Source organism: Candoia aspera, chromosome 2 (genome assembly GCF_035149785.1).
Source record: "Candoia aspera isolate rCanAsp1 chromosome 2, rCanAsp1.hap2, whole genome shotgun sequence".
Lineage (NCBI taxonomy): Eukaryota > Metazoa > Chordata > Lepidosauria > Squamata > Boidae > Candoia > Candoia aspera.
Window position 1 is genome coordinate 253,475,015 of NC_086154.1, and position 22,565 is coordinate 253,497,579.

The window sequence follows — 22,565 nt, forward strand, 5'->3', positions numbered from 1 at the left end:
TTGCCTCAAGGTAGGGAGACTGGAAAATGAAATAGATGTTTTACACCACTTCTTTTGCTTTCTGGGCCAATAACTATGTTTTGGTTCTGCCACCTTTACTGATTTCCTTACCTGCAGGAGATCTGCTGAAAGCCCTGTAAACTTCCTTTTAACTCAGTATGGCTATAGGCCCATTCATTTATTTCTGAAATATATCAATTATTGTATACCAGCAGCTGTCAAGGTGACATACAATAAAGACACTGCTTAAGTGACAAAGTGCATAAGTAATGAAATTGGGAAGACAATTTTTCAAAATTTATTCTCCCCCTGAACAATTTACTTGGGCCAATTACTTCCTCAGAATTTAATGGAAACTTTGGAAAATGAGGGAAGCAATAGATTGTTGAAGAGACAATTGTACGGTTAAAGGCGCCGCTATCACACACATCCTGGGCATATGCAATTCAATAAATATACACAAGGAAACTGAAATTCGTTCATGAGAACTTTGCCAGAATTGTCTTTTGCTTTGAAATAAATTTCAAAAGCAAATTCTCTTTCAGGCAAGTGAATGGAAAACAGTAGGAAAAATATACAAAATTGCAGTGCTTCACACTGAGTAAAATACCCAATTAAAGGTAATGGAAACTTCTTTTAAAAAAAATCAGACATCAAATGAGGTAAAGCACCACATTGTAGTAGAAATGCTGAGCATTAATACTAAAAGCTGTGAGAGAAAAGGAGGTTGCCCCAGATATTATCCTCTAAGAAAGACAGTCCAAAGCTGGTGGATGGTATTACTGAGGAATTATCCTTCAGCATGTGGGAGATCTCTGTGGAATCTAGAAGCGCAGCAAAGGGTCACCTCTCTCAAATCATACCCACAATTTCATTCTCTGCAACAGATTCACTGAGGCTGAAGATATTGTAACTTTAACCAATTTAAATTAGTTACTCCAACTAATTTGCAATAATTTGCTTGCAGGTAAGGTTACTACCTTGATCTAGGAGCTATAAGATACTAAGCACATGGAATCAGCAGGCTTTGACAGATTAGAAAGTCACTCCAGAGGCTAATGGAACAGCCTCCCAGTAACTAGTGATGAATTGTATCTGGTTTGCACTTAAGAACATTAGGAAGTCCATGTAGAATTGCTGAATATTAAAAAGGCAGGAGCTTTACAAGGTTTTAGCAGGTTTATATTTCTTCTGAAAGCCCATTCGAAGGAATTAAACATCTCACTTACAAACCAGGAGCTCTAGCACTGAACTACAGCTCCAAGAAATAAAATAACGTTTTTTTCAAGAGAATGGCTGAAGACATGGAAGCAGAACAAGTAAACCATAAAGCTCAAATGCCCTTCAACATGTCTGGCATGTTGGCTGTATCCAGAGCCCTTGATTTCTAAATTTGGGCTGGCTACCTTTTTCATCACCTGGACTGCCATCATCCTACACAATGCCATGAGCACCCAAAGAGAGAGGAAAGGAAAGTGGAAACCTCAAGTTTGTGAAGTCTCACACAGGCTATTTGGTGAGGTCTGGTGACATTTTGTTTCTCCCTATGTAAGATTTTCTAACATCTCAATTGCAATTGTCAAAATCTCATGAGGTTCAGCGTTCTAAAAATATTTTAATGGGACTGACTGCTGGAACCTCTTACGAGTCCAAGCCATAACTGCGTGGCTGGCCCATGCTCTAATAAGTCATACTTTGTGAAGTTTTGAACACAGAACTTTAAAGCTGTATTTATTCTCAAATAAACACATTGCTGAGCAACAGTGTGCAGCGTTGATTACAATGTTATATTTTTAAAAGTAATTATTTTGTTAACATGCTGGCTAGTAATGTTTAGTTACTTGATTAAATCTTTCAGCATTCTGATGGGGATGCCCTAACGGTAGAGGTTACAAAGTAAAAAACTTGTAAGAACTGTTTAGGGCATGTTTCTCAACCTTGGCAACTTTAAGATGTGTGGACTTCAACTCCCAGAATTCCCCAGCCAGCATGCTGGCTGGGGAATTCTGGGAGTTGAGGTCCACACATCTTAAAGTTGCCAAGGTTGAGAAACATTGGAGGGCAAAACTAATGTGGATATTGACAATAAGAGTTTAGCAGACATGAGAAACTGATCACATTAAGTGTGTATAGCTATCATGTGCAGTTTGCATGGTTAATATTTTTTATTGATTGAATTAGTTTACAAAATCTGGTTTTACAGTTCCGGGAACTGGAAGAGGAACTATAATCTCTGTTATTTGATCCTGAGTTTGTTGGGTAATTCCTGCTTGTTGATCTTTGAAATTCATAGCACTGACTCAACCATGTACCTCGACACTGCGGAGCAAAGTTTCTTCAGAAAAGAAGAAACAGCCCACTGTATGAAATGACTGGAAACTGCACAATATACACCAAAGCAATAACTTATACCTAAGAACGTTCTGTAATTGTATGAGGACGTTTAATTTCTCCTTGTTGAATTGCAAATGGGAACTCATTTTTCAAGAGCAAAATATAGTGCATGAAGAATAAGGCATTTCAGTGGAGTGCCCCATCCTATTATTGCCCATTTCCACATAGAATTAGAATGTGAACAGCCCTTATCAGTTGCACTTACTTCAAATAAATAAGAATCCAATCAGCTAGCTGTATAGGAAGCAGTTTTATAATCTGTGAAATCAATGGACTTTCTAGGATGATACTGTCCATATCGATTATCCTCCCTTCTCTTGAATTTGACTCAAGGATCTTTTTCAACTGCCTGGAACTATTTACAAGGAAAGCACTCACCTGTCTCTTTATACTAGGCTGAAATCCTAGAACACCACTAGGCATCAAGTAAAATAGTCAATGCCATGTAGTGGTTATGATGCTGGACTAGGAGCAGGAAGACCAGGTTCTAGCCCTCCTTCAACCATGGAAACTTACTGGATGACTTTCAGCCAGTCACTCCCTCTCAGCTCAACCTACCTCACAAGTCTACAGCTGTGGAACTGATGCATACAACAAATTGGAAAATGTCTTGTACCACTGGTGTAGATGTGCCATTTCCTTATCTTGGTATCATATATCTTGTCCACAAGCAAACTGAGATTTTCCACTCTGTGACCAACCATTTGATTCCAGTTTGGTAAAGTAATCTATAATCTGGAGGGTCATTGAAGGCACGCAAGTGTGTGTGTGTGAGAGAGAGTGAGTTGAACATTGAAAACAATGGAGATACTGTATATTATCTTGGGAAGGCAACACAAACTTGGTTTGTTCCTAGCCTACTCTCTTCCTCATCCCTCTATACCTTCATTAGCATATATCCTGGGAATTCTAGTCTGGTAGTGGAAAAAAAAACATTTTAACAGATCTATCTCTGCTGATAGATAGATAAATAGATAGATATAGAAATATAATCTATTCTGATGAAGTTCATCAGAAGAAGCTCTGCTGAAGTTGCCATAACTGATAGAATATTATCTTACATTGGTTGATGAATTGTGGACTGTTCTAACCCTGAAACTGAATGAGAGCTCTTTTTAAATCTTGTGGGCTCTCCTGAATATTTCTCATGCAGGCCTTTCCTGTATAAATGTCACAGACAGATGAATTCACTTGTTTCTTCTTTCCTTCCCTACCCACCTTTTTGCACAAATGTGTTTTTTACACTACAGTATGCTTATCATATTTATGTTTGCATTTCAATATTTTTATTGTTAACTGCTTTGAGAGAAGGACACAACATATTAAGTAAATGAATAAATGTTCAAGAACCCTTGACTGACAATCACTCTTGTTAGCTAAGGCACGCTTGCTTATTAATTAAGGTGTAGGCTAATTTACCTTGGGTACTCCAAAATATTTAGGGGAAAATGAAGTGCAGCTCCTTCAGAAAAGTCCTCTGAATCATGGAGGAGAGGAGACAGCATTTTTACACCAATCTTCTGGTACGCCTTGTCCTATGAAGTACAGGCTGTTCAAGGACGATATCTCTGCTATAGCTGGCTTCTATGAGTGTTTCCTTTAAAGGTTCTGTAAGACTTGTAATGCCTGAATCCTAATGCCTAAGAACTTTTGCCACAAGCTCTCAAGGATATGCTAAAAGTCTTTGTTAGGATATTACTAGGAGAGATAATCACAAGCCAGTCAAAGCCTTGAATAAAAAACGTTTGTGCCCAAACAACCCATTCAAACAGTTTTTTCCCCCTCTCAGCCCCTTCTAGGGCTGCACATCACAGCCTGCTACTTTTCCTTGCTTTCTTGCATTGTCTCTCCCTCCTTTGAAGATTTACAACTATTCTTAGATGGCCCCAATTTGTTTTCCTTTGATAAGGAGTTATTCCAAACAAACCAACGTCTCTCTGGAATGCTGGCTGTTCTCTTGCTTACAGCTTCAGTTACACATCTCTGTTCTAAACACTATCTACTTTCTATTTCTCCATGTTGGAGTATCGCGTTCAGACACCGTTTGTGCCTGAATGCTGAACTCAGACGTTTTCTTTCTATCTACGTCTCTGTATTTGTATTGCACGTTTAAGTGAATGCATTTCATATTGCATTGTGATTCTAAATTATGAGCCATTATGAATGATTCATGAGGACTACAAAAGCAGAACAAAGATTTCTAAATAAGCGTGTAAATGAGATAGTTTTAATAGTCGAGAATATATGCACCTTAGACCTGAACTTCTGGGTTCTTGGTATTCTCTGAGTTTGGTTGTTGTCCTACAGATGTTTCATTGCCAGGCTAGGTAATGTCCTCAGTGTATGGAGGAGTGCACTTTGCTGGTTGCTGATATATAATATAATAGCTTGCCTTGCAATCTTGGTTGGGGTGTGGTTCAGTACCTTGGTTAAGGTATTGTTTCTTCCATGATTGTTTATCTAGTTCTGTTTCCTGCTTGTCTGGGTGTTGGCTGCTAGGGAGGATGACTTTTGAGCTGGTTGCTTCCTTTCCTGACTTTTGAATTGTATCTTTTAAATGACATGTAGATGGGATTTATCTCTGTGTGCCTGTTGATGGCTCATTTGTCTAAATGCCAAGCTTCCAAGAGCTTCCTAGCATTTTTGGATTGGGCTTGCTCTAAAACATCAACCGTTTCCCAGTTGAGATAGTTTTCCTTCTGTTATAATAACTCCAGAATTCTGGAGCAGTGTAATAATGCTGACTAGTAAAATACTTCAGGATAGACTGAAGAGACTATTCTTTCACATAATTAAGCCTGGGCATTTCCTCCTCCAAAACACAGCTGTGGTACCAAAAGAATTAACATTGAAAGGACATCCTATAGATTCATAGGCATCATGTGTAAGACCTATTTCTAGGATCAGGAATGACATGCCTCTGATGATCAGCTGCTGGCGAGAAACAATGCAAAAAAGTTATTGTTTTCAAGTCTTACTTCTAGCATCTGTTTGGTCAAGAAGGGAGAGGATGATGGACCAGCAGAACTTTAATATACTTAGTAGTACTGTTCTTATGCCAAGAACAGCAATAAGAAGAAAACTGGAAATTCCAAATGAATTCCTGAATGTTTATAATAGGAATGTCTGAGAGATTGTAACCCATCACACATGGAGATGGGGAAGAGTCACTGTCCCTAGTAGAATGAAAGTTCAAAATGATGAACAGTGCTGAGAAAGACTGGGTAGGTCTGGACTAAAGAATGGGAATACCTAGTCTACAAAATTGTGGACCTGATTACCCTTAATGAGAGATAAGTCAACTCTCCCACTTACCTTGGAGCTTGAAGAAAAGAAAACTATAGATTGAAACTGACTCTTAATGTTGGCAACGGAGAATGCCAGAATTATCAACATTCTTATTCGAAACAAGTGATTAGCAACTTGTGCGACATTGCTACTTCTCATTGTGCTAATAACTGCCTTTTTTGCCTCCTGGTCATAATGGCAAAAGCAATGTTGCAATGTTGTGCCACAGCTCTGCCTCTCTGGGGTGGGTGCATGACGCCACAATGCATGGAAAAAGGGATGGGACTTGCTTTGTGATGTTGCGATACCACTCACATCACTCTTACCAACACTTGTTCTTGCTGAAGACACCTGACCTTAACTCCAATTTCCATTTGACTGCATTGCTTCAAATCAGGAGTCTACAGTCTGAGACCTCAAGGCTGAATGAGGCCCTCAAAGCCTTGAGGATTCCTATCAAGTTATTCCAAATGTTATTGCAAAGGTGTAATTTTTACAGTTAACTATTTACAGCTCAATAAATATTTTTATTTCATCTACCATTAAGTGTGCAAGGAATAATATTAATGGCATTAAAATAAATTGTTTTTCATCTCAGCAGGTGGAAGCACTTGGCTGACCTTCTCTGGGCTTGGAATTAAGCATTGTCAAACCTGGTTAGTACTTGGATAGCAGACCACTTGGACGGTAGGTTGGACTGGGAAGTCAAACAGCATTATGGAATAAGGCAATAGGAAGCCTTTTCTACTGTTGCCAAAACAACAAGCTACAAGAGTCAAGATTAGCCCAAGGGGGACCTTCATTTTTTTCAAATTAATTTTAGCTTTTGCCCTTGTCTTGCCCACTTCTCTGTACTTCCTTTGTACACCTGGCAAGTATGGCCTTTAGCATGATCAAGTGCTTTAAGTGGACTCTTAACAATGACTACGCTCATGGATATTCCTATCTCTATATAGAATATCCTAAATTTATCCACCCAAATCTCTAATTCCACAAATCTTTTTCTCTCAGGCATATACTTAACAGCCATTTTCAAAATAAAACCAGGGAACAAGTGGATGATCCAGCCTGCCATTCAATGTTGTTTTAGGTGGCTAATCTACCAAGTGTTTGATGATATGCAAAAGCTGTTCCAAATGGCAACACCCAGGTATATTTATGTATTTATTTATTTTTCAATTTTTTATCACCGCCCATCTCCCCCAAGGGGGACTCTATATGATGAAGAGAGAGAGAAAGGAGGACTAAACAGCAGTATTTACAACCATAGGAATCACATTTGAAGGCAGTCTGACTGAATCTGCAAATCAAATTTATTTTCTGAACCAGATCAACAATTCACTGATTTAGAAGAGAACAAAATCATATGTTTCACTAAGGGGAATTGAGTTCCCAAATCAAGTTGATACTTGGTTCAAACTACATTAATCAGATCTGAGCCACTTTATACACCCTAGTGTTTTGTAGGTCTAACTTACCATCTGAAAGGGTCCTAAGTGTCAGACCTTCAGTTGATACTCCTGGACCATAATGATTGTAAGCCAGAAAGCGGAGAGTATATTCCGTGAATTTCTTCAGCCCTTCCAGCTTGTAGGATAAATCAGTAACTTCTACAGTCTAGGTGTAAAAAACAAGCAAACAAACCCATTAAAATATGACAGCACAAAAATATTATATAGTTCAGAACACTGTGAGCCACTAAGAGTCCTATGATTGTGGTGGCATACATGATAGATAGATAGATAGATAGATAGATAGAATTAATGATATCAATGGACATTTCACTGTGTCAGAATTGACTATGGAACCATTATGGAGTTATTGATTCCCAATTTTCCAGAAATTTGGTCCTTCATACCATTTAGATTATAGGAAAGGAATTTAGTAAACGAAAAACCCAATTTCACTTCCTAAGATATCTTCCCACAACTACTGTTTCTCAGGTTGTGTAATGTCTGCAATGCTCAGCTTTCCATTAAATCTGATTCACAAGTGTTAACTTAGAAATCTCTTTAATGGTGTGTAGCATACAGTGCAGTGAAAAAGTTGCGAACGAAAGTTCCCACACTTTTCCCTGTAAAACAATCCAATGAGTTCAGCTCCCTCCTCATCTCAGGCATGCAGCCCCACTTTTCATGCCAGCCCGTTCAGTTCTTTGCAGTTGTTTCCAATGGTTCTCAGCAGGCTGACCTCGGATACCAGAGACAGTCCAAACAAGATGTTTCTGCACTCCTGGCATGTTCCCCCACCCAGTTCTCTGACCCACAAGTCTCTACACGTGTTAACTCCATTCATGCATGCGAGTCCAATCAGATGTTCTGGAAATGTTTAATCGGGGAGCATGACAGGTTGCAATATTTAGAACTGGAATCGTGTGGTACCCTGTAACAAATGGCTGAGACTCAAATAAAATATATCAAAATATTTTTCTTACTTAAAATCCAGTATCTGTTTTAGGCCTATTGAACCTGTGATGCAGGGACATGTCATATTCCACACTTTTTGAAAATGTGCAGTGAGGTTTACAACTGAAGAAAGATGAATAAATATACATTATGCAAATTAGAAGCAACAGTACATCCCCAAATACAATTTTCTATGAAAAAAAATTGCTTATAAAACCTGTCATTAGGGAAAAGGGATTGAAAATTGAACATATGAAGTGTACACAGAAAGAGGTAAAATGCTACTGTGTATATAACAATTCTTATATGTCAGAGGTCAGGAGCATCACATACACCCAAATTACACAGATGGCAGCCTGAGAAATAGCAGTGCTGGGAAGATGTCCTAAGCAAGGGAAATTATATTTTTATTTTGCTAAATTCCTTTCCTGTAATGAATAATGGACCAAATACTTTTTTTCTATACAAAATGTGGAACCGAATTTATGGTCAAGTGGGAGAAAATAAATTGGCCAATAAAACTGAGAGAATCTCCATCTCTGGCAAAGTAGCTAGAAACACTCATTCCTGCTAAGGAGTCCACTTGTTCCAGTCTGAGAAATGAAACACAGAAACAGCAAGCTTCCTAATTTTGGTGGCATTCTCTTCTGACAAATTTCTGCGATATCATTGAATGTCCACGCTTTGATAACACATAGGTTATGACAAAGAATCAGACTGCCCTGCTCCAGGGGATGAGGATGCTGATGAGCCATACAATTTAGTACGGATTCCACATTTATGAGATTTATTCATTCCATTTTTTGTCCATTTCAACTGCAGTCTTTGTACAAGTTCATTCATTTCCTCACCTGTTCTTTCCCAGTGGGTGCTTCTTTATAGTACAACCTATACCCTTGCACCGGGCCATTTGCATAGGCAGGTGGTTCCCATGTGATAAGAATTGAGGTAGGTGAGACAGAGACAGCCTGCAGGTTTTCTACTGGTCCGGGGACTTGCACTGTATTGGGAAAAACGTAAACAGGAATAGTTCATACATAAAGTTAGGATAGTATTACTGCAACTGTTACTACTGGCCCCATCAATCCCAATAGCATCTGTGATGACTTAAAGTATTACTGAGAAATCTTGGGCAACAGATGAAGTCACTCTTGGAGAAGGATAAATGCTGTTCCCATCTTCCTGGGCTGGGTGGGTGGGGGGAAAGAGGACCCAGGTGATACAGAGCAAACAATCTGATATAAATACTATTCCATTCTAGACACAAGGCTTTAAGAAGGATTTAGGCGAACTGGAATATATTCAGAGCAAGGTAATGAGGATCATCAGGGGACTAGAAATTAAACTTCGTGAAGAGCAATTGAAGGAACTGGGAGTATTTAGCCTTATTAAGAGAAGACTGACAAGGGATATTATAGCACATCATGTATCTTGACTTCAGAATAGCATTTGCCAAAGTACCCCAGAGCATTCTGATGAGCAACCTAATTAAATATAGGCTGAGTCTATAAGCTGGATCTACCACTGGCTTGAAAACTGTACTAAAAGAGCGCTTGTCAATGGATCCTTATCATACTGGAAAGAGGCATCAAGTAGGTGCCACAAGGTTCGCTCCTGGGACCACTACGTTCTCAATAATGAGTTGAGTATCTCACTTTAGGAAGGATTCAGATGTGCTGCAAAAGGTTCAGAACAAGTTCAATGAAGATGCATGGGACTAGAATCTGAATCCTACAAGACAGATTGAAGACACTGGCATCCGTTAGCCTTAAGAAGAGAGAACTTAAGAAGGTTGTGAAAGCACCTTTCACCCATCTGAAAGAATGTCATACAAAGGATAAAGATCTGTTCTCTATCATTTGAAAGGACTGGAAATGAAATGTATTTTTGTTGTTATTACGATCAAAAGCCTGTACCTTAAAAAAGCTTACAAGGACAAAATATCCAAACAATATAATACATAGTAAACAAGACAGCAAACTAAAAGGAATAGTACACTCTCCAGTACAACTGGAGAGACAGACTACCTGCTGACATTGGCAATCTCCTCATTATCTGTTGACACATCCTATAGACCAGCGTTTCTCAATCTCAGCAACTTTAAGATGTGTAGCTGGGGAATTCTGGGAGTTGAAGTCCACACGCCTTAAAGCTGCTGAGGTTGAGAAACGCTGGTATAGACCATTGGGCAATTTTCTCCTGTGTAACAGGTAGTAGCAGATTGTGTAACGAATCAGGGGAGAAGGAATTCATCTGGGTAACCTGGAAAGTTCACTAAAAGGAGTACAATAAATGTATTGCATACGTCCCTGCAAAAATTTTCAGCATCACAGAATATACTTTGTTTGTTTGTTTGTCAAATGTTATCACCACCCATCTCCCCTCTAAGGGGCTTAGTTCTGCCTCATGCCACAAGGATAGGTATGCTTTTTCTAGGATAATAAATCTGCCTTCTAGCTGAGGAGGCTGGGAGAATGTTCTAAACTGATTAAGCAAGTTCCAAATTGATTCAATGTTTTGCTGGCTGCAGACTCAGATCTCCAGGACCTAACACCATCAGGGACTAGATTTAACTCGCTTTGCCATTCAGCGTCCAGGACGTCCTCTTTAAGAAGCACCCTGTTTTGATTATAGCCCACAGACAGCAAAAACTCTGGAGAGAGCCCCATAACTCAGCAGTTTATCTAATGGAGTTCTATTTCCAGCCAAGTTAAATTTAGCAAAGGTTATTAAAGAAACTAGGCCCACTGGAGGAAAGTTTGCTTTAACCAGTGATTAAAAATCAGCTATGGACAAGTCTCCATCTGAAACAAGCCCACTTCAGTTGCAAGAAAGGACCAAGGTGCACTTTCAGATCTGAAGCACTGCCCTCGGGAATTTGGATCTAAAGGGGCAAACTTAGAATATGAATCTTAACTGAGCTGTGGTTGATAGCAGCAAGCACACAACTGCCTCATTGTGAGAGGAAAATTAAACTCATATTTTCTGAATTCATGCAGTTGCTGCTGTGAGAACACAGAAAAAGATGTAACGTCTTTAAGAAGTTGCTTACAGGCATGAGATGCACATCTGTGCATCCTCCAAATCACCTTTCCCCTTGGAGGATTCAACATTAGCTTTACAGCTTGGCTAGACTGTAATCACCTTCCTGAGTTTTGTGGACTTTTAGATGACTTGTCAGATTAAGAAACTCAGGGCAGCCAGCCACTCGGATAAGCAGCCCACAAATGAATGTGTAGGTACTATGGGCTCTTCTGAGTAGTATGAAAGTATCAGAAGTTAGACTTCCACATCGTAGAAAGTTTGAGAAATCAGACCTGATAACTTAGTAGTAATATGCCAGACAGAAACATGAAATAACAGTCTTAAATTACAGGAAGACAGATTGTGATGGAATGTTATGAAAAACTTCCTAATGTTAAGTTTATTTTGATAGTGGGAAAAATTAGGAAGACTAGTGGTGAGTTCCTTCTCCCTGGATAAGAAGGAGGGCTAAATGAATGTCTGGAACTTTAAATGAACATCAGTGCCAGGTTCTTCATGTTCACTGATCACGTAGTGCTGGAGTTTTTGATTTTAAGGGAAACTAAAGTATATGATCATGCATCTTGGACTTCAAGAAAATGGAGTTTAATAAACTTAGAGCAATAGTAAGCAGGATTTCATGGCAGGGGACACTGGTAGGAAAACAATCACAAGACAGATGGGAGTGTTTAAAGAAGAAGATATTAAGAGGGGGGACCTTTTAAAGAAGAAGATCCATATGGCTTCCAGCCTGATGCCACTCCAGAAGGCCTTGAAAACCTGACTATGATTCCAGGTCTGGAATGAGAGTGAACAAATGTCTCCTGGTTTTGATGTTTTATATTTTGATGTGTTGCCTGGATCCCATCTTGTAATTATTTTGTAGTGATTTTGCAATTTGTTCCTGTCTACTTCATTGTATTTGGTTGTCTTTATCATTGTCTTTTGTTGTCTTTATCTGAGCAGCCCAGAATTAGTTGGAGCCACGTGGCATCAAAACTGGAATAAATAAATAAAAATAAAGCATCGACTGTAAACCGTTTCAGTGAAGAAAATTAGACAGCAGAAGAAGCCTTCATAAAGAAGAAGAAGGTTTCATAAAGACTTGAAAAAAGCGATGGTTCACAAGGATGAGTAAGCACAGCAAAGAGTACACAAAACTGTATAACTAGTGTTGGCATGACTAAAGCTCAACATGAGCTCCAACTGGCAAAGGACATATGAATAATGAAAAGGGCCGTTGTTGTTTTGATAGATTCAAAATGTAAAGAAGAGAAGAGAATCTGTATGTCAGCTGCTCAATAATATGGCAAAATGTGAACAGGTAACAAAGAAAAGGTGGAATTACTCAGCTCTTATTTTTGCCTCAGCCTTGGCCTTCAATTAGGCACTTATGAAGAGCAGGTTGAAGAGATAGGACTGAATCTTGACATTCATGGAAACATGATCAGGAAGTACATATTTATTCTGAATGAGCTGAAAGCGCCAGCTACAGATGAATTGTGTTCTAGGTATTGAAGAAACTTAATGAGTCACATAGAATCATGTATGTGAGATGGGCAACTATATAAATCAATTTATTTGCTGCCCTTGGAAAATTCCTGGGAACTGCTGAAATGGTAGACAACTGGAAGACAGAATATTGCAAAGTAGGAGCAAAACTCTGGAACAAAATATTAAGCAATGAGCATGGGGGGGGGGCATTGCTTGGTAGGGGCAAGAATGGGTTTATCGTTCTTATTACCTTCAGACAGTCATTCACACCCTGGTCTCTCATGGCTTGATTACCACAATGCACTCTACATGAGACTGCCCTTGAAGACCACCTGGAAGATTCAACTGGTCTAGAATGCAGTAGCGAAGGCAATGGAATACCCACACCACTGCTTACATCCATATATAACTTAAGGACATAAGACACCAACAGTGTGATGCAGCCACAGCAAAAGCAAATACAGCCCTAAGTTGCATTAACATACAGGTAGTGTCAGGATGAAGAGATGTCATTGTTCCCATCTATTCTGTATTATTCAGAAAACAGAAAGAATATTGTGCCCAGTTTGGGGCACCACATTTTAGGAAGAATGTTGACATGGAGCATGTCCAGAGGAGAGCAACCAAACTAATAAAGGGCCTGGAAGTGGAGAGAAACCTTACAGGGAAAGGTTGGAGGAGTTTGATGTGTTTGGCATGGAGAGGGTTCTAAATTGCTTAAATGCAGAAACAGAAATTCAGTTCAGCTTTTAAATGCAGAAGTAGAAATTGATAGGAAGCTGATATTACATGTCACTAAAAACCAAACCAAACCAAACAAGTGGAGTTCAAAAAGTGCTTTGTATCAATACATTTATTTTTCTGTTTCATCCACCCAGCTTTCTATTTCCATTCTTTCTTTATGTGGAAACATTTTCAATAAATCCACATCTTCCTACCATTAAATCTCAGTTTACTGAGCATTAATACCTCAGGCTATTTTCTTTTTTTCTCTTTTCCTTTCCCTTAAGTTATTTTCATTTATGGAAAAATCAAACAGACATGAGACTATGATAAGAACACAAAGAATTGTCTTCCTACCATAGCTGGACTATTATTTTATCTAGCATCCTAGTTCTACAATCTCATTAATCTCCTAGAAAACATATTTATTGTGTTTTTGGTGCTGGGCAAAGATGTTTTGCTTTTGTTTTTATTCCTCTCGAGCTTTTTAACACATTAATCTATTAATTGTGCTGCTTGGAATCATCTTAACTAGTTGAGCTGCTGCTTTTATTTTATAGGATATTAGTATTTATTTATGTTTGTAATTTCATATTGTCATTTTACAGTATTGTGAACTGTCTTGGGTAAATTCAGTTTTGAAGGATGGAATTTCTTTTTTAAAAAGGATTTCCCCCCCCCCCTTTTTAAAAAAGAGTGGGGGAGATGGGCAGCAATAAAAAATATGATAAATGAATAAAAATGAATAAAAATAAGTAAAGGCACATACAGCATACAGTATGTACTGACAGCCAGTTTGTACAAATTGGATTTTTATTACAAGTAATTTGTACAGTAGTTGCATGTCAGGTTCTCATTGACTGATGTGGACTATTAAATCCTGTATGAATTAGTGACTTGCCCCAAAGAGTTAAGTCAGGTATGTGTTCACATATACGCATGCAAGGATGGCATGGCATGCTTTCCAGTTTATTATTAAATTCCTAATGCAGGAGCATGCTTTCTCTTCACAAGCAGGACATAAGGATATGTACCAGGCAGCCACTATGCTGCTGACTCTAGGCTTTTGCCCAAATATGCTCCGTCATCTATATTCCTAGAATTTACTGTATGGCTCTAGAGAGGGGAATGGGACAATGGGGGGTGGAGGGGATGATGGTCCTTTCTACTGTTTGATATCCCTGAATGGGGCATCCCCAGGGTGGGGGAATCCCAGGATCTCTTCCTTAAAAGTCTCACCAAGTCCCAAAACGGTCCTACAAAGATGATGGGACACATAAACATTGTACTGTATCTGAAAGACTTCTGTAAGAGGTGAAACAAGTTATTCTCCAAGAATTTCTCTTTTCTGCTTTGTAGACTAATGACATCTTACAATTCCCCGCTCCAACCTCCCCCAAACGTTATGTTACCCCCTTATGTGACCCAGATAATGAGAAACAGCAGTCTCTTTATTTTCAACCTTAAAAGTACAGTTCACTTTCCTTTTCGCCTCCTGATTTTCTGCAGCAGAAAAAAAAAATCTAGTGTAAGCTGTTTGTGAAGCCCTTTGACTATCAACAAACAGGAGCATGTTTTGGTTGTGTGTGATTTCTCTTCTTCATCTTCTCTTGTCTCACTGCAGTTAACAGCTTTAATTACATTTCTAGAAAATTTGCTTCTGGGCTGTGTGGGGTGACGGAGCTTCAGCAAGCTAGGAGGCAATGTAATTATTAGCATAATGAAATTTCTGCTACCCTGCTCTGAACAATTTTGGAAGACATGACAGCTATTTGTCAAAAAAAAATAAATCTTAACACATATACACTTTTACTGTCGTTGATCCATAAAGGTGAAAATCTGCATCTCACAAAGAAGTACTCCTATGTTTCATTTATTTTTAAAACACTCATCAGCCTTTCTTACTGACTGGACTAGATTAATGGATTTTATTGACTTGACTTAGATTTGGTGGAAACCAGAAAGACCCATAATGAAACTTCCTGCAAAAAGAGAGAGAAAAAGACTGGATGGAATTAGGGGAGTGGGGATGGGAGATGGATGCTGACAAAGCTTTGTGGACTAACGGACAAATGTACAGTCCCCAATCTTATTGGGCTGAAATTGTAGAAGCTAGTAAGTACTCCAAGCCCTAAAGTTGTGGACAGAAGACAGAAAGATGATTATAGGCTCCCCCCAAATGGTAAGTAATTTTATGGTAATCCTACAGTATGTACGATGCAATTGCAATTAGTTTGAGAGGTATTACAAATCCTCTTAAGAGACTGGTATTGTTTTTTTTTTTTCTTTTGTAATCACCTTATTGTATGCTGAAAAGAACACCTTCTAACACATTTCCACATGAATTCACAGAAATGCAAATGAAACTCTATCCTTCTCACAAATATGACCCCATTATTATGGTAGCCATAAAGAAATCAGCCTAAAACAAAATTAAAAGTTAATGTGGGAAGAGAGTATTCTTCACAGAAACAAGATCTGAAGAATTTCTAAATGTGTCTGTGTCTGTGTGTGTATCTGTACATACATACACACACATTTAATGTAAGTATTTTAAGCAAACAGGACACATTTATTTAAGTTACTACTCATTTATATAGTGTGTATGTATGTGTGTGTGTGTGTGTCTGTGTATATATATATACATACATACATACACTACTAATTTATATATATATACATATATATATATATACACACACACACACACACACACTACTCATTTATTTATTTATTTATATACACACACACACACACACTACTCATTTATTTATATATATATACACACACACACACACACTACTCATTTATTTATTTATATATATATATATACACACACACTACTCATTTATTTATATATATATATACACACACACACACACACTACTCATTTATTTATTTATATATATACACACACACACACACACTACTCATTTATTTATTTATATATATACACACACACACACACACACACAACTCATTTATTTACACACACACACACACACACACATACATACACTCATAGATACCTGAAATGAAATTGAAGGCTGCCCTCAATCAAAAACATCTGAAAAGCTCTGTGGGAGTCAGGAAAAAAGAAAAAAAACAAACAAACCTGAAATGAGGAAAATTATCAGGGCATTTTTACCCCTGCTTTCCTAAAATGACTTTTTTTGATAGCCATTTCTGATGGAGAAGATGTGATAGAAGATAACACCTTTAAACCCTTTGAATTCATTCCTATCCAGACAAAGTAGATCAATAATGTCATTTTTATAACAAAAAAAGTGGTTGTGCCATATCTTTCTCAAACATCAGAAATGTTTAGTTACTAACTGAACCTCAGCAGTGATTATGCCAATTTCACCACTGGAATTCAATAGATAAAAAGTTCATTACCACACTGGCAGATTTAGACTAGTACAGAGAAAGCTGGAAGAAGACAAATAGCTTTCTGTAGTTGGCTTCAGACAGCAGTTCAGGAATAATCTCAAATGCATCAAAAATTATTTATGTTCTCCCATGAAGAGAAAGATTAGATCAGTTTTCCTTTATAATAATTGCCAAATCCTTTCAGATTATATCCGTCCAAAAATGAACAAAATATACTATCAGACTACTCAAAGAACCATTTAATCACCATTTCCCTTGGTGTACCTAACAATGAAGAGGGCAAATTGATCGTGGTCTTTTAGCAATTCTGAAGAGTGAAATATTTCATATTGAGAAGATGATTTGTTCATTGTTTCATTTTTCCTGAAAAAAATGAAAATCTAGAAGCTAAATCTCTGCATCAGATAATACGACACAGTGTTTTTCCATTCACAGAGATGCCTTTGAAACAAATCAAAATTAGCTGCTTTTAAAGAAGTCCAAGTGTCAGATCTATCCATTGGTACCAGGAGAGTCCTTCAAGCTGTCATAATAGACATACTATTCAGTTGTGCCTGTGCTGCAGTATGAAGTAGACTTAAGGCTCAATTAGGTCTCCCATCAAAAAATCTCTTCTCTATTGTTTTCCCTCGTTCTCTTCCAAAAGCACATCCCTCCTAAATAATGGTGACTTGTTACAGGAAACACTCCAGTTCCTCCTCTCGTTGTCCCATTCTGACTGCCAGTCTCAATGCTGGCATGAATGACCAGACTTGGAATGTATTATTGAAACCTGGTTGGGCAATGCTGGGAATGTGGTTTCGTTGGAGAGATTTCCTCCTAGATTTTGGATGCTCCAGCAGCCACAACACTAAGGACTAGAAGATGTGGAGAGGGTGGTGATGTTTTATAACACCTGTGAGTTAGAGATTCTGCTGCTATCCTGTCTCCTTGGTGTGCAGCAACATCCCTTCCTGAACTCTTACCTCTCATCTTGAGACTACTGATTAATGCTCCCTGGATGCTGATAACAGTATTCAACTTGATTGATTGTAGGCTTTTTTCACCAATCTAAAGATGCCGAGGACCAACTCCCAGACTTCTCTGAATATACTGTACTGCAAACAGTTTCCTGCTCAACTAGACTGCGAGTGAGTGTGGGGGTTGCTTCCATTTGCACTGATGATGTTATCTAGTTGGGTAATGAAACATCTGCAAGCAAAAACCAGCACAGACGGCACCAAGAACTCCACACTACTTGTTGCTTTCCCACTAAAATAAGCTATGTCCTTAATTTTTTAATGATCCCAGTGGATATTCATTTTTCTTTTTAAAATTTGCCTGGGAGCAGGGGGAAATTCAGAACTGAAAGAGTTGGGAAAAATAATTAAAATTCCCAAACGCTTGCACTGTTCAGTTCAAAATGAGATACTCCCACCCCCACCACCCATCATCTAATTAAAATAATATTTTCTTAGCCAGCAGCGTACTACATAGCTAATGTCCTGTACCTCTTCTCCTCTAGTCCAGTTAGGTTTCAAACTCCAATTTTTGTATAGATAACAGTCAGACATCCATAATAATCTTGTGTTAGTAGGATAAAAATTGTACCCCATGTGTCAAAGTCAAGGGGGACAGAATATCTGAGGAAGATTATTCTCTTTTTCTTATTAAACTACCTTGAATTTGTCTAAATGTAGAATATTACTGGTATCTTTCTGTTAAGGGAACCTGAATGCTATTGCTAAGTATTACGGAAAATACAGATTTATTCAAAAATTATTTTAAATTTTAAATGTCTTGGTCATTATTAGAGGCTTCATATTTCAGTGCTTTTCACCAGAGGGAGTAAAGTATTTTTATTTAAAGGAGAATACATCTTGTATAATACTAATACTAATGCACAACAACATTTGCCTACCCCAGGTCCTTGGGAAGGACTCAATAGGTGGACAAAAATGCCAAATCTAGTCTAAACATCTGGCTGATTATGTGACTAACCATAACAACAACAACAACAACAAATAAATGACATTATTATTGCTGTTGTGGTGGTGGTGGTGATGATGATGATTGTTTCAAGTGACATTAAAATGAATCCCCATTGGGCAATTAGCAAAGTTATTTCCTAACAGATTTAAAAACAAGATTCACAAGTTAAATCTTTAGGTACAAACTTGGAGAATATACAAAGAATCCTTTCTCTTTCTCTGTCAACTTGTGGCCTCAGTCCACTTCAAGGAACGTTTTATTCAATGTACCATTGGTATATGACACCAGAGAAATTAGAAAGGTCCTTCTAAGTACTGTTGGAGTTGTGAAGAACATGAAGGGATATTTTATCATGCATGGTGGACTTGTGAAAAAGCAAAAAGAGAATGGACACCAAAACATGTGGTGATGCAGAGAGTTTTAAAAATTAATATTCAAATGAAGCCCGAAACACTTGTTTGAGATGGGCAGTAAAGAAATTGAACTGAATAAATATATTGAAACCAGAATTTTTCCTGCTAGGTGTTATGGACAGCCAGTTAGAAAGGCTCATGGATGATTGATTTTATACGTGATAACTGCAGAGAAGTTATTCTATGCAAAAAGATTGAAGAATACAGAAAATTCTCATAATGGAGGAATGGATTGTGAAGATGGCAGAGCCTGCAGAAATGGCTAAATTGGCTTGTGTGATTAAGGAGGGAACAATTACTTTTATAAAAGACTGGAAACCCTTTATGGACTTTTTGCTGAAAATGGATAAAAATGAATTGGCGATTTTGGGATTTATTGATCAAAAAGTTTTGTTTATGGGAAGAAGGGAACCATGATATGTAATTTGGGAGAGTGGAGATGGCAATTACTATGTTTTTGCTGCAAAGAAGATCGGAAGTCGCTTCCTTAGATATTTTTCTTTTTCTCTTTCTTTCTCTTTGGTTATCTTTCACTTTTTCTTTTATTCTTTCATATCTCCTTTTTTCTACTTTTCCTTTTATGCTTCGGTAGTAAAAAAAAATCTTTTAAATGTATATATAAAGTGGCATCCAGCCTGGACTGGGAGAATTGCCATTTTGTAGACAAATGAAACTTTGGACAACTCCAATTAGGGATGAAACTCACTGCATTTATTTTTAAGGATGGGAGCCTGCTGTTCTATAAAATTACTCAGTAATTAAGGAGGGTACCCACTGAGTCCTTTCATGAACCCTTATTCTACATCCTTATAATTATTCCACTGTATGTAGGAAATACTGCAAGGCCTCTATCTTAAGTGCCACTGGAATCTATGTGGAGCTGCCGTGCATAGTAAACCATTGAACCGAAGCTGGCAGCCATTTCAGTGAAGAATATTTTACTTTAGGGCTCTTTTCAGACACCCATAATGGCCCTCAGATCCTTCTAGGAAGGAAGCCGATAAAGACCTTGCAGTTGGAAAGGAGACTTGCCTGAGCATCAAGTTCTGCCTGAACTCTGATTTGTTCCTGTAGCATTTGTTCTTTGGTTCTTCCTCTTGATTTGTCCTATGACCCACAGTTGCTCTTCAGGCTTCTGGCTTTGTCTATGGTTCCTGCTTCATTACTCATTAATCCTGGCTTGTTCTTGACACTCACCACCCTCTTGTTCCACTGCTTATGGCTTTATCTTTGGATGCAGTAAATGGACAATCATGTGATCTTTATGGAAGGAGAGATTCATTTTCTGGGGACAGTTTTTGTACCCTTTCACTCTTAAATACCCACCACCCATGAACATGAAAGTATCTAAGACGGAAGAATTTCACATGACATCAGAGATCAGGTGAACCTTATCTACCAAGATTCAAAAACTAGAACAACCTTCTCTAACTTGATGTCCTCCATATAAACTGAGGTATGGCTCCCATAATTCTTTGCAGGGCAGCCCAGTGAGTTATTGACTCAGGCTAATAGGAGTTGTCATCTAACATATGTGTAAGGCATCAAGTGGGAGAAAGCTGAAGTAAAATGAGATGGTTCACAGACAGGTTCAGAGACCATATATTACAGGAGTGCTTAACGCTCTATCCTGCTCCATACAAAGGCATTTTAATTTACACACTGGAAACGCATTGCTCTTCACAACTGTCTTTCTAATATTCACTGCAGCTTCTTCCCATACATAATTCCTTTGAGATAAATCAGGAAGTATTGATTTTAAAGCTTGACTCAAAATGACCAGCACCTCTGCTTTGTATTAAAAGTTATGTTCATTTCCTTTTCTTACTTATTGGAGTCCAAAGCTAAAAGCAAGTTGATTGCATTGATCTAATACAGTTAACCAGGATGCAGGATTTTATGCTCATGTACTTTTCTTGGGGAAGAAAAAGCCACTCTCGCAAAATAGTACGGAATGATTAACTGCAGTATTTAATCCTAGCTGACTGGCAAGTACATACTGACAATACGCAGGTGACAGAATTATCTCCTTGGCATCTGTCTATCACAGGAAGATGGGTTTATTTACTTTAGTCATGCACAGTGTGCTGATAAATCTAACAAAAAACCTGCAAATTCAAAGAGTGAATTAAAAGGCTGTCAGCTTTCCTTGGTCATTTTACTTATTTATTTATTTGATCCCCTAAAATGAAGGCCTCTCTTTTGTTACGATCTATGTGAAGGAATTGCACCATAGGCTGAAGTCCTTCAAGTTAAAAGTAAGCCTCTTTCCATGTCCATCTTTTCCTTCTTGAAATCCTGGCTACGTGTTACGCTCCACCAGTGAAAAGAAATGAAGACTTGGCCAAATTTGTCCCAGAAACAGACAAAGAAAACTGGAGAGGATTATAAACATTTTCCCTGCATTACTATCTATGGTTAATCTGTATCTAACTCTGTGGAGTCTTTGATGCTCTCTGAGCTTAGTTGTTTGCTTGCAAACGTTTTGTTGCCTGACCAGGCAACATCTCCAGTGCTAAAAGGTTTGCTCTCTGTTTATGTACAGTAGCTTGCCCTGACAAGTGTTGGCGGGGTGTTGTTTTCTCCTTGGCAGTCCCTCGATTAGGCTGTTGTTTACTGCTTGATCATTTGCCTGTTGGTAGTTCCTTGATTGGGGTATGGTCTACTGCTTGATTGTTTGTCTGGGGTTAATCTGTGCGTCAATCTTTGCTTACCTGGGTGTTGATTGAACAACACCCCTACCAACACTGGCAGGGCAAGCAAGCTATTGCATATAAACAGAGAGCAAACTTCCTTCTAGCATTGAAGATGTTGCCTGGTCAGGCAACAAAATGTCTGCAAGCAAACAACCAGGCTCAGAGAGCACCAAGGACTCCACAGTCAACCCTGAGCTACAGATATTCTCCTCTATTGTTATCTAACACTTTTGAGCCCTTCATATGAAGATTCACTCCTCACCTCTCCAAAAAGAGGTTGCTTGCTATGCACTCTCACTGCAGATGCCTCTCCTTTTCTCTGTCTCAAGACCTAAGGAAAAACAATGACAAAAGATGCTTCTTTTACTGCTGTAGACAGGGCCAATGACTGGCATTATGCACATAATTTTTGCTAGGGTGTTCTATTCAGTTCTCAGCAAAAATAGATGCTCTACTTGGGTTGAAGCGCCATCTCTTTTCCATGTCTTTTAGGGCCTTAAGAAATGGGAAGGAGTGGTGACCATGTATTGGGTACTCAGCGCAGATCGGAAATGATGTCACATTTATGTTAATCTTCATTCTAAAAATTGAACAAGGGTGCTTGGTATTAGGTGCACCCACATTTGAATGCTCACATTACTAATGGTTCCTATGGCTCCTTTCCATATGATGAGTTTAATATGGAGTTGGACTCTCCAAAATTGCCTCTTCCTGCATGGCTCCACTTTTCCAATAATCTAGTGCAATATTCCCTCATCCCAAAG

At 38.3% G+C, this 22,565-nt stretch overlaps 1 protein-coding gene across 1 annotated transcript in view; it reads right to left on the reverse strand.

Moving 5' to 3' along the window:
- The window catches only part of DCC (DCC netrin 1 receptor), a 652,649-nt gene that overhangs the window by 255,169 nt on the left and 374,915 nt on the right, over nucleotides 1–22,565 (reverse strand). Inside the window, exons 10-11 of the mRNA XM_063293179.1 lie at nucleotides 8,939–9,087; nucleotides 7,161–7,299 (exon numbers count right to left, since the gene is read on the reverse strand). Coding sequence (XP_063149249.1) covers nucleotides 7,161–7,299; nucleotides 8,939–9,087 — 288 coding nt within the window. The remainder of the gene's footprint in view (nucleotides 1–7,160; nucleotides 7,300–8,938; nucleotides 9,088–22,565) is intronic.